Below are 13,358 nucleotides of genomic sequence, written 5' to 3' on the forward strand. Positions count from 1 at the left end.
GACGTGTTTTGACTTATGAGTAGCTTATAAGTATCCTTTGTGGACGTGTGTAAGCGTCCACATATCGTGTGTAAAACTTATCCCCATCGCATGCGGAACATGTGTCATACGCCGAGTACGTTGTAAAATTTTGAACATGTTTAAAATTTCTTGACGTACTCTACTTACTACGACGTATGATAGCGTACTTTAGCGTTGTACTCACGTATACCAAACGTACTCATACTGTATTTGACGTGCCCCAACGTTTTAGACACATTTTTCTTAGGTCGGCATACGCTGGCAAGATCGCCAAGGTGTGACCGCGATGTTGACACTTCCATTTCTACGGCAGTTATGATTCGAATCGTTGTGCGTCAGCCTATTAATAGGCTACGTCACGACATCGTCGGCGATGCGTGCAACGCGCTATGCCTAAGTTAGACTATCGTTGGGCATCGGTTGTGTAGGCCGACAACAGGTTCAGCATTCGTTGGTATAAGTTATCTATAACACAACGAAACGTTCTGTGTCCATTACTAATATGTTGTGCATAAGACCAAGTCGTTATGAATACGTCCGAATCTTAAAAAAAAAAAACATCAAAAGTTCAACGCAAGCCAGCGTTTTACATACATTTTAATACGTTGCCATCGCTGGCTAAAACGTCAAGGTGTGACCGGGCCTTTAGTCATTTGCATTGCTTGTGGTAATTTTTCTACATTTGCTGGTTCTTTTAAACCTTGTGAAAGATGCCATATATTATCAAATATTGATGGTTATGGTTTGTCTGTATTGGGAAACAAAAAAAAAAATCGATCATTTTTCTGTTTTCAGGCCAGAAGTGTGAGTTCCAAGATGCATTGATTCTACTGAGTGAGAAGAAGATCGCCACCATCCAGTCCATTGTGCCAGCGTTAGAGATTGCCAATGCACAGCGCAAGCCTTTAGTCATTGTGGCTGAAGATGTTGATGGAGAGGCCCTGAGCACCCTGGTGCTGAACAGGTCAGCATGCAAGGGAGGAGAGTAATCTGTATGGAAATCCAAAGAACTTGTACTTTAAAAGGAAGAGTTGTGTGATTTTGATCGGGAGCTGAAGTTTTTTTTTTTATTTATTATTATTTTTTTTTAATTTAATTTATTTATTTATTTATATATTTTTTTCATCCAGGCTTAAAGTTGGACTTCAGGTGTGTGCTGTGAAGGCTCCTGGCTTTGGAGATAACCGGAAGAACACCATGAAGGACATTGCTGTTGCCACAGGCGGAACGGTAAAGGAATTTATACTTGAGCAGTGTTCGGGAATGGGTACATTGAGGGTTAATGGGGTTGGCAAAGATCAAGAATGGAGAAGTGCTCAGGGATGGGTCGAAGAAATGGAAGACGGCATGAGATGATTATGACGTTGTCCTGATTTTGGAAGGGAAGAGTGGGATTGTGCATTTTTTGGGGGACCATGGTCCTAAAAGTTGGAGAGAAGAGGAACAAGTGAGGTGAGCAGTGAGGGTGGCTATATGAATGTTAATGGAAGTTGTGTTGGTGAAAGAAAGTGCATCCTGTAGGGTTTAGGGATTGATGTGAAGAACTGAAATATTGGGAGGAAGGGGGGAGTGAGGTGGTTTAAAAAAAAAAGAGGGCCCCAACCTCTTTGAGAAATCAGATCATGTGCCTTGGTTTCCTGGTGGGAGAAGCCATTGATGTTCAGAGCTTTGTACTTCAACATCATCCAGAAAAAACCAGTGTGCTGCTCAGATAACCTAGAAGTATGCACACTCTCCTCTGGGTTTGAATCCCGACCCAGGTATAAACTGTCATCCCGGTGTGTCGCAGACAGGGTGTTTCATCATTGTGTGTGTGTGGTCCCTCGGATGGCCGTTAAACTTTGAGTTCCATCTGCCAGCATTAGGTGGTGGACGTTAAAGATTGTGGTCTGATAAGCAGAAGTCATGGCTGACCGTATATAGGTGGGTTAGTGGCTGATTCTTCGGAAGAAGCATGGTGAAAAAGTGACACTTTCATGGGTTAAATGACATGTTGAAAGTGTATGAGCATCGAATCACAACAGACATTGGAGTCATATTTATTTATATTTATATATTTTTATTTATTTATTTATATACTGTATATTGGCACTAATCTTGTGGATGCGAGTGTTTGTCATCGTTTTCCAAGCAGGTGGGAGGTAGCATGAGGTGAATAACAAGCTTAAAAGAACACATTGGTGAACAGATGCGGCGAGAACAGCAAAGCAAACTTTTGAGAACATTGGTTTGGATGCAATCTGGGCCCATTGTTGAAGGGCTAGATATGTTGACATTCACAAGTGAGAAACTCATTGTTCAGGAAGTAGTGAGAATGGAGAAGTTTGAAGGGATGGGTTGGAGACTCGTGCTTTGATGACGATCACAAAGTTGAAACATTCAGCCTTGTGAGCAGAGGTTATGGAACGATACATGTATCCGGGACACGTATGAAACATTCTAATTTTGATGTTCTGATATTTATTTATTTTTGGGGTTGGGAGGATGGGCGGTTAACTTTGGAAGAAAGTTAATAAACCTCAAAAATCGTATCAAATCTTTATATGTTGTGAAATAAGGTTTGTAGGTGTCAGACAAACCCCGCTTGTGACAATCCCAGTATTTTTGCATCTCTTCGTCGCACCTTTTTTGTCTTGCATGCCGAGTCGATTTGTTGTCAAGCCGCCTTTCCATTGCTTACTTGAACTCTTGAACCAGATTAAGCACGATGTGAGGGTGAATGTTAGATGTGCGACCCTTCCGGCCTTCGTTTTGTTTCTGTTGGCAGAATAAGTGTACCTTTGTATCGGCCACACTTTCTTGGCAAAACATGGTTTAAATTAATTCTGCCGATAACCGTGCAACCATGTCTGAAAGAGGCACGTTTTGGTCATAATTCTTCTGGTTACTTGTCCTCCATTTGAGAGGAAAGGGGTTAACAAATGGTGCAAGTGTATCGTCATGACCAAGAACATAAAGAATGAATGTATCGATTTAAAAAAAAAAAAAAAAAATTCTGTAAGTGGTAACATCACCCTCGTCCTCCCTCAACACGACCTTCACAGTCCATGTTGGTGATATTTTTGTATATAATGAGGAAGTGTTTGTACAGTATCTCACAAAAGTGAGTACACCCTTTACAAAAATGTACATATTTTGTTGTAACTTTTTACTTAGATGTATTATAAACACAAGACTCAAAGAAATGATAGAGTAGCCATTCTGTCATACATGTACAGGCCCAAAACATTTATTCTTTATTCTGTGGAAACAATCTGGCATACTGGGCATATCTGTGAAAGGGGGGGGCGGGGGGGCAAAAAAAGTGAGTACACCCTATGTACTTTCTCACATTGAAGCATTATTGTTTTCAGTACTTTGAATGCCCACCATTGTTTTTGAGCACAGCAGCTTGTGTGGTGTTACTCGGACAGCGAGTACACCACACAGCGACCGCAGCAGCTACTCGGTGTGGAGTTGACCAGAGTTCCACATGTCTTTGCTGCGATCCTGTTCCACTCCTCTGCAATGACTTCTCAGAGTTGGACACCTTTTGTCCCTCAACCTTACATTTCAGGATGCCCCACAGGTGTTCCATTGGGTTTACATCAGGTGACATGCTTGGCCACTCCAACACACTGACCTTCGACTCCCTCAGAAAGGCAGTTGTCTGCTTGGAACGATGCTTCGGATCGTTATCGTGCTGAAATACAGCTCCTCAACCAAGTTTTCGCAGGGAGGGTAACATATTCTCCTTCAGGATGTCACAGTACATCGTAGAATCCATGTTTCCCTCTGAACTTGAGATCTCCAGTACCGGCAGCACTCGTGCATCCCCAAACCATGACACTCACTACCACCACCATGCTTGACAGTAGGGATAACGCACTTGTCTTGGTACTGTTCCCCAGGTCACCGCCAGACACGCTGCACTCCATCAGATCCAAACAAATTGATCTTCGTTTCATCAGACCAGAAGACATGTTGCCAGTAGTCCAGGGGCTTGGATTGATGTGCTACAGCAAACTGTTTGTGAGCTTTCTTGCGGCTCTGCTTCAGGAGAGGCTTATGCCTTGGATGATGCCCATGCAACCTGATACTATGTAGTGTGTGATGTATGGTTTGCGCACTAACAAACTGGCCAGAAGCTGTCAAAATCTCTTCAGCAATCTTGGCGGCACTTTGTCGTCTGTCTTGGAGGACTAGATTGTGAACTTGGCGAACAGTACGTGTAGTCATCTTTACTGGTCTGCCCTGGCGAGCGTAACTCATTGTTGTACACTTCTTGGAGAACCTCCGAATGACCTTGGCCATGGTGTTGGGGCTTACTTTCAAAGAAGCACTGATCTTGTATCCTTGGCCATCTTTATGTGGGGCAACGATTCGATCTTTGACATGTTTTGAGAGCTCTTTACCATGAGGAGCCATGCTGCTTTCTCAATGGCGATTGGTACAGTATTTCCTATGCGATTATTTATTCAGCAAGCAGATAGACAATTACTGCATTGAGTACACTTCACTTTTAACATACCACGGAGGTTGCAGCTCTATGGACATTGTGTGTATTGTTTGGTGCATATTTGTACCTTCGACACTCTTTGACTTAAATATGCAGAAAATGATGAAAATGGAAGCTGTTTTACCATGTTTGACTTACTTCTTGTGCAGACAATAGCAGGGGTGTACTCACTTTTTGTTGCCTCCTCTTTCAGAAATATCCGTAATATGCCACATTGTTTTTATGGAATGGCAGTTTTGTGCCTGCATACATCTTGCAGAATATCTACTCTGTCATCAACTCTAAGGTTTTGCTTCCAGCAGAGCTGCTTAAAAAGTTACACTGAATTATTTACATATTTGTGAGATACTGAATATATATTTGTTCACACTTTACCCATTGGTTGGACAACTGGCTTGACGCCACCCACAATTGTAACCTGAAATAAATAAATACGTCCGCCATTTTGGTAATCTTAAGACTTCTTCGGAAGTGTCAGTCACAATCGCTGTGCCCTCCGTGTAATTTTTCCGTTCTGTGTAAAACAACCTGAGTGGCTGTTGAGAGGATCATCAAATATCGAAAGGTTGGAGTCGACAGACGTCATGAGCCTTGTGATGGCAACAGTACGGACTGTATCTGCCTCAGGCTTCAGGCCTCTGGTGTCAGCCAATGAGCTCGGGCAATTGGAATTACCTGAGCTATAAAACCACGATGTATTATAATATATGCACATAAGCAGTACACATGTTTTTAACTCATGTACGTAACCTGGGTTTTTATTTTTATTTTTGGGAGTGTTTGAGGCAGCGGTCTGTTGCCCATACACTGCCCAAATATAGGGATGTGTCAGGAAGTATTGCATGCTTGGATCATTATCACCCACTGAGGGTACTCTGCTAGTTTATATAAAAATAATTAAATCCAATTGCAAAATATCACATTTTTGTCCCCTCCTTGTCCCGATGCCATTCTTGCATGATATTCCCACCACCCCAATAACTTGTGTCCACATCTTCCAACCTCTCCTCCCCAATACTATATCTACATTCCACCCAATACATTTTCTGTGCACACTGGCCGCTCCCTCCACGGCCCCCTTCCCACCATGTCACACCTTAGTGGGGTTGCTGTTTTTTTTTTTTTTTTTTTTTTTTGTTTCACAGCAAACACAATTATCCTCAAAGTAACTTGGTTATTGGTTGCATCAGACTTGCCTGAAGCAAATTTTCCAAAATAATTGTTTATCCATGTGGTTTGAGCAAGTTTTGAAAATGGCTTGTTCTTCTCATTTAGGAGTACTCTTTGAGTACTCAGGAGTAATATTTCTGCAGGAGTACTCTGACGCGATGTCGTACATTCCCACATCATTTGAGATATTTGGTTGATTTACCAGAGCGAGAGTTGTCTGTGGTTCAAACCTTTTATTATTACTCGTTTGTGGCCATAAAAAAATATTAAAACCGCGAGCAAGAAACAACCACACAGGCCGTTTCTTCGCTCTCGCGTGCCCGTACGTGCGTGGCCTGGAAGTTCGCATATTATTCGCAGTTACGATTATTCGCAATTTAGTTTTAATGCCAAAATATTCAATTAGCGCCAACGTATTTTGCCTTTTCGCAATGACATCGCAAGGAAAAACAAAAAGAGAAGAGAAGAGAAAAAAAATTACTTCCTGGTTCAGAGCATACCAGCACTCTGATGTTACCGAAATTTATGCACCGTCTAATATGAAAACGATCATAACTTGGGGCATTGTGTTTATCTATAAATGCGCATAAGAAATTATTAGAATACACAAAGTCATCACTCTCCGGAAGCCCGTACATTGTAACCCATAATGGGGAACGCAACTGAGTTTCCCTTCCCCATCGGCCGCGCCCACGCAACAACGTGTCTTGTCATTGGTTGATAAATAAATGGCCATAACTTGGGAAGCACTTGTCCGATTAAAATCAAACCTTGAAAAGGCACATCCTCAGGTCCCCAGCAATATACCTGGCAAGTTTCAATTGGATCGGACCAGTGGTTATTGAGAAACAGCGGACACAGACACACACACACACACACAGACACACAGACACACACACATTGCTGGAATTATAGATAGATTATGAAATGAATTGTGCACTTTTCCATATTGTTTGGACTCATGTGCTTTATTAACTGGTGTGTAGGTGTTTGGAGATGAAGCTTTGGGTCTCAACATGGAGGACATCCAGGTGAGCGACTTTGGTCGTGTGGGCGAGGTTAACATTACGAAAGATGACACGATGTTGCTGAAGGGGAAAGGTGAGCGTGCCGCCGTCGACAAGCGCATCAGTGAGCTTGAGGAGCAGATAGAAGAGACGACCAGTGACTACGAGAAGGAGAAGCTCAACGAGCGACTTGCCAAGCTCTCCGATGGTGTTGCCGTTCTGAAGGTGTGTTGTCATAAACTTAAAAAAAAAAGAGGTTGAATGTGAGTTTCCAACCCTGTGGAGATTTTTCATCGCTCTTGGGTGCACGATATGGCGAATGTACAAACAGGTTGGTGGGACGAGTGATATCGAAGTCAACGAGAAGAAAGATCGTGTGACCGATGCCTTGAATGCAACCCGAGCAGCTGTTGAAGAGGGTATCGTACCTGGTGGCGGCTGTGCCTTGCTCAGATGCCTTCCTGTTCTCGAATCACTTCCCACCACAAATGAAGACCAACGAATTGGTGGGTCCACATAATTTTGCCAATACTTGCAACAGTCGTTACCTCCACCACTGAAGGTGCACGGAGGTCGTTTTCATGTCTGTCTGTCTCTGTGAACAGAGTATCTCAAAAAAGTGTGGATGGATTTGGACGAAATTTGACAGGTTTGGTGTGTGACAAGGATGAAATGATTAGATTTTGGTGAAGATCCGGATGAAATTTTTGAAGTGATTCTTTGCCGTTGAATAATGGGGCCAAAATGATACATAACACGATATCTCAAAAAGTTATCTGGATTATGACCAAACTTGATGGATGAGTTTGTTTGTTTGAAAAGAACAAGCCAATTAGGTTTTGATTCAGGTCAGTAGATCCAACCTATCGGTGGAATACAAGATGTAAACTGTTCAGCGTGTCTCTGTTCATGCGCTCCACCGAGTGCCGTTCTAGTAGTTTTAATATGTGCTCGTCTGGTGCCATCAAATCCAAGTACAAGGTTGCAAGGTCACAAATGATGGACCTTTTGGGGGGGGGGGGTGCACCTGCCATAGATTCATCGGTGAAAATATGGGTCACCATGTTCAAGTTCATTATATTAATGTATTTATTATATGTGAAATTAATGTATTTGATGTAATTAATATTTAATTTTTCTATCGGCTTATAAAGCTCATGGAAGAGTTGTTGCATGTTGACAGACTAATTATACAACACCAGACTTCACTTGAGTCAAACAGCCGGTGACTTTGGGAGAGGTGACACGACTTGCACTTTGGGTGCCATCTTGTGACGCCTCATTTTCCTTCCATAGTCAGCGGTGCAATTGAGGAGAAATCTCCCTGTTCCCTTTTCATGAGGACATAATAGAAAAGTAAATGTAGGGCAAAATTTCTGGCTAAAAAAAAAAATGGCCAGACAACTCTGCTTTTTAGCCAAAATGGTTGGAGATTCTTTTTTATTTTATTTCCGTGTCTTCTATCTGTTGACGTCCAACCCAGCATTCACAGGTGAGATTACCAAGTAAAAAACCTGAATGAACACCCTTTTTAGTCTTGCCACAAAGGGGATGCGAGACTTTGTGCGCATGCGCCGATACATTTTCGCTTCAAAAATGTTTTCTCTGCAACCGCTCGTCTGATCAATGTGAAACTTTAAATGGAGGAACTCCCAATGGAGAATATTTTATTGATCACTCTGATGTCATAGGTCACATGTTATGGCAGCCATATTGAATTAAAGGGGAAAAAAAATTGGTCATTTTCTCTGAAACTGCTGAACAAAGTATTTTTTGAAAATTGGCATCAGTCATCAACTCCCGATGGGGTATACAGTGGAATGACTGTCATCGGTGAAGTGGAATTCCAGCCATAATTGGTTAAATCCAAATCCTTCAAATATGAAACTTCATCTATCTGATCGAAGACCCAATGTGGGTGAAAAATTAAATTTGTCATCGGTCACATGGTCTGGTGGCCATATTGGATTGAAAATAAAAACTTTTACAAACTAGAAGGGCACTCGGTAGAGCGCATACCTCCGCCACGTAATGCCTGATCCACGAGATCATATCAGGCCCAATATATTTTTGAAATGTCATGCTATACAGTACTATATCGTTTTTGGCGCTATCTCTCAATGGTGAAGAATCACTGAAAAGTAAATAAATCTCGTATCCAGATTTGGTCTTCACCAAAATCGAACCAATTCTTCCTTGTCACACGCCCAACCTGCCCACCAAATTTCATCTGGATCCATCCACAACTTTGAGATATTCTGTACATACACAGATAAACAAGCAGACAGAAAGGGGTGAAAACATAACCTCCTTCACCTTCGGTGGTGGAGGTAATAAACCTTCTCCAGAACCACCTCACAGATCAATGCAAAACTTTATACATATGATTAACCAGCGATGAGGAATATAATTTGATTTAAAAAAAAAAAAAATTTTCATCATTTTCATTCACGCAATTTAGTCTTCATGTTCACAAAAGTGGTCGTTACATATCCTAATAATCAATAAAGCTGCAGATTATGGCAATGTATGTGATATAATAGAGTACATGGATGATACCGGTATTGCGTAGTAATAGTAGCTTGTTCAGTTAACGATGGCATGTTTGTTCAGCACGAGCACGTGAGGATAGACGATGCACTCTGTGAGTGCTGTTCTCGTTGCCTTTTGTTTTGGAATTCAATGTTGAGATTGAGGATTTTTGTTTGACTCGATAATCCTTTAGGAATTAGTTTCTTGCCTTGCATTTTATTTTTGTTTTGTAAGATGTTTTATTTGGTTAAACACATGTAAATAAGGTTGTGGAGCTGTGACCCTTTTGGGCATTGTCGGATCGTAGTACGGCTCTGCTTCGATTCCGGTTCAAGGTCGCGGAATAATTTGGATTATTTTCTATTGAGGATCAAGATCGTATTTTAATTGACATATAACCTTTGTATTGTTAGCAAAAACCCAAGTGGCTCATACTGCTTGCTGTATATGGTCTGGCCTATAAATGTTTGTCTCCTTCTTGAATTCTTTCGGGGATTTTGTGATTGGCAGTAAAAGGGCAGCACTGTCTACAACACCGTAATCGATTCTCACGGCTTACAGTCGATACAAGCCTTATCTCGGATACCAATGTACGTTTGTTGGCTTTGCATTGTAGGTGTTGAAATCGTTAAGAAAGCACTACGCATGCCAGCCGTCACCATCGTGCGTAATGCTGGCATGGAGGGGACCTTGATTGTTGAGAAAATCCTTCAGCTGCCAAATGAAATGGGTTACGATGCTATGGCTGGAGAATTCGTGAGCATGGTGAAAAAGGGCATCATTGACCCCACCAAGGTGAGAATGAATCCGCTTTAAACTAAAGTCGAGCCCCCTCTCCCAGTTGGTGTGACCTCAGAACTATGCAGTCCATCCCAATAAGATTACCAATAGTTTTGCATGTTTAACCTTGATATGATTTGAAAACTTTCACTCCAATCATTCCCAAGATGACACATGATATTTACTGCATAATTACTTGTCATTTAAGAAGGGAAGCTTTGAAGTCCGACTGTTAATTGCTCTTTTTCACTGCAGGTGGTGCGGACGGCTCTCGTGGACGCTGCAGGTGTGGCCTCCCTTTTAAGCACGGCCGAGGCGGTTGTGACGGAAATGCCGAAGGAAGAGAAAGCGGCAATGCCGGGCGGGATGGGCGGGATGGGCGGGATGGGTGGAATGGGTGGGGACATGTTCTAAACTGAGAAGAAAATGTGAAACGCTGATACGAGACGCAAGCTTTAAGCTGCAGTGTATTGTGTATTTGGCACGTTTATAATGTTCACCTCGCTGTAATTTAATTTGATTTTGCAACAGTCTTGGGAGCATTTTCCATCTTTTTTTTTTTTTTCTTTTCTTTTTGTCCTTGTGGCATTCTGCAAGGTTGTGTTCATCTTATTTTATTGTCTGTCTTCGTAAATCATGACTGATTTCCAATGCCGTGAAAGAATTGCATTTCGAGGTGAAATTGCCCTTTTGTGTACCAAGCAGTCAAGATGCATTCATTTGCAAATGTGGTTTGAGATGGCAAGGTGGTTGTTTTTATTTTTTTTTATTTTTATTTTGCATATTTTGATTCCAATTGGAGGTTTGTGCAGATTGTGGATATTTATGCAGATCCCCAGTGGCAGTGAGCCCTTTTTGTCATGTGTGTTTGAAACTGCCTGGAATACACGTAAAGCAGAAGGTTTTGTACTCTAATAAACTTCACTACCACTGGCTGGCATATTTGGATTGATTACATTTACTTTGTGCAGGGTTTTTTTTGGGTTGGCGGGGGGGGGGGTGGTGGCATCACTTGCTCACCTTCCTCCCCCATGGCTCAATGCTGCATTATGATGGCCAAATTTGAATCGAGATAAAATCATTCAAGGAATTGTGCAATCAATTGTTTTTCTTCAACTTGGCCAGATTTGAGAATATGCAGGACTTTTACAGAGGCTCGGGGAAGGGGAAGGGGGACTTAGCAAAGGTTAAGTGGGTAAGCTTGTGCAACAGGGAAACTACATTCGAAGCAATTAGCCGCTCCCATTGCCTTCTACGTGTTATGTAATGCTAATGAAGCATGACAGGTGCAAACCATGCATTAAGCTGTTGAAATCCCATGAACAACAGAGCATGCAATGAGTTATAGCTGTTCTCCTTCCGAAGCAGTCCCATTATTGTCAAAATCATTACTTCTGCCACTGAAGGTGTGCGGAGGTTCGGTTTTCACGTTTGTGAACAGGATATCTGAAAAAATTGTGGATGTAATTCGGACAAAATTTGGTGGACACGTTGGGTGTGTGACGAGGACTAAAGGATTAGATTTTGATTTAGATCCAAATCGTTGAACTGTATACAAGACTGGAAGAATTAGGAGCGTTACAAATTTGTTGCCACCAAGTACCATCTTGGGAGGCCCACTTGTAGCAGATAAGATATATTTTGATTCACATGAGAAATTCTAGGGAGATATTGAATGTCAATTTTGAGTGAAAGTCAAAGTTGATGTGAACACTTTCACAAACGCAACGCAAAGCAGGCTGTGATGAATCATTCACTGTGCGGAGAGAAGGGGCTGTGCGGTGGCGACAAAATGGTGTGTGCAACGTGAACAGACACAACCCTTCCAGTCTTGTATACAGTTCAATGATCTAGATATTATTATTTTTCAAGAGATTCTTCACCATTAAGAGATGGAGCCAAAAACGAGAAATACCATGATGTTTCAAAACATTGTGGTGAGTTGGTGAGATGACAAGAACAAGCCGATTCGATTTTGGTTCAGCTGTGGATTCAGATCCAGCCTATCAGTGGGATACAAAACGTAAACTGTTCAGCATAGTGGAGGTATGCGCTCTACCCAGTGCCGTTCCAGTTGTACAGTATCCGTAAGACGACTTTGAACCATCACCCTCAATTTGCTCACATCACAACTATTAATATGCAGTGATTGCAGTGATGATGCATTCCAAGTTGAAGTGCTTTCCCAAAAATCATAATGGTGAAAAACAAAAATTGATTCATTGCTTCTTCAGATTTGTTCCATCTCTCGAACAGCTTTCTGACCCTCTCCAGCTCTTCCAGGATACGGCACTGCTGACACCGCACGTGAAAGGCTGAATGCCTAAACTCGGTGTTTGCATTGAAATCTTGTGTCCAAAACCCATCGCTTTCTGTACCCACCTTACCCAGTCGCACCCAACTGTCCCTGGACTCTGTGTCCTTTTCTCCTGACAAGGTGGAGAGCTTGCTGTCAAACCTCGACTCAGATTCTGCAACCGGTCCAGACGGCATCAGCCCACGTGTCCTAAAAACCTGCTCCTCTGCTCTTGCTCACCCTCTCTCTGTTCGATTCAACCTCTCATTTGCTCAAGATCATCTGCCATCTGCTTGGAAATCAGCAAATATTACCGCTCTGCATAAAAAAATGTGCAAAAACAGATCCCTGCAACTACAGACCAATCAGCCTTCTCCCAATCATCAGCAAGGTTATGGAATCCATCATCGCTTCAGACATCAAATCCTTCCTCGTCTGCAATGGCTTGATTTCCGATCATCAATTTGGTTTCAGACCAGGCCACTCTACCCTGGATATGCTGCTTCTCCTCTACCAACAATGGATGGAGGTCCTCAATGCCGGACATTAAATCGGAGCAATATCCCTAGACATATCGTGTGCTTTTGAGAAGGTCTGGTACCCTGCCCTGCTCACCAAACCCTCTTTCCATGGTATCCAAGGCCATCTCCACTCATGGCTCGCAGACTTCCTCTCCTGTCGCAGTCACCGTGTGGCCCTAAATGGAATTCTTTCATCCCCCCCCTTCCTGTCCAGGCTGGAGTTCCTCAAGGTAGTGTTCTGGGCCCTGTTCTTTTTCTGGTTTTCATCAACGATATCTCTGACTCTGGAAAATCCTCTTTATCTCTTTGCTGATGACTCCACCCTCTGTCGTACCATCTGTCATCCTTCAGACTGGCAAGCAGCAGCTTCTTCACTCTCTGCAGATCTGGGTAAAATCACAAACTGGTCCAACACGTGGAACATGTCTTTCAATCCGGACAAATCTCACACTCTCACTATGTCTCTCTGAAAGGACTGTTTAGAACCCCCCCTCCCCCCTTGTATTTTCTCAACAATCCTCTGGACAAAGTCC

The 13,358-nt window shown here is 42.5% G+C and overlaps 1 protein-coding gene across 1 annotated transcript in view; it reads left to right on the forward strand.

Annotated features, from left to right (window-relative positions):
- Positions 1-10,948, forward strand: part of HSPD1 (heat shock protein family D (Hsp60) member 1) — a 30,894-nt gene extending 19,946 nt beyond the window's left edge. The window contains exons 7-12 of the mRNA XM_085870879.1: positions 817-985; positions 1,152-1,251; positions 6,676-6,921; positions 7,028-7,202; positions 9,845-10,023; positions 10,264-10,948. Of these exons, the coding sequence (XP_085727005.1) occupies positions 817-985; positions 1,152-1,251; positions 6,676-6,921; positions 7,028-7,202; positions 9,845-10,023; positions 10,264-10,422 (1,028 nt within the window). The 3' untranslated portion in view covers positions 10,423-10,948. The remainder of the gene's footprint in view (positions 1-816; positions 986-1,151; positions 1,252-6,675; positions 6,922-7,027; positions 7,203-9,844; positions 10,024-10,263) is intronic.
- Positions 10,949-13,358: the final 2,410 nt, after the last annotated feature.

Source organism: Eptatretus burgeri, chromosome 2, assembly GCF_056783735.1.
Source record: "Eptatretus burgeri isolate ZD-2024b chromosome 2, Ebu_testis_v1, whole genome shotgun sequence".
In the NCBI taxonomy this organism is placed as follows: Eukaryota; Metazoa; Chordata; class Myxini; order Myxiniformes; family Myxinidae; genus Eptatretus; species Eptatretus burgeri.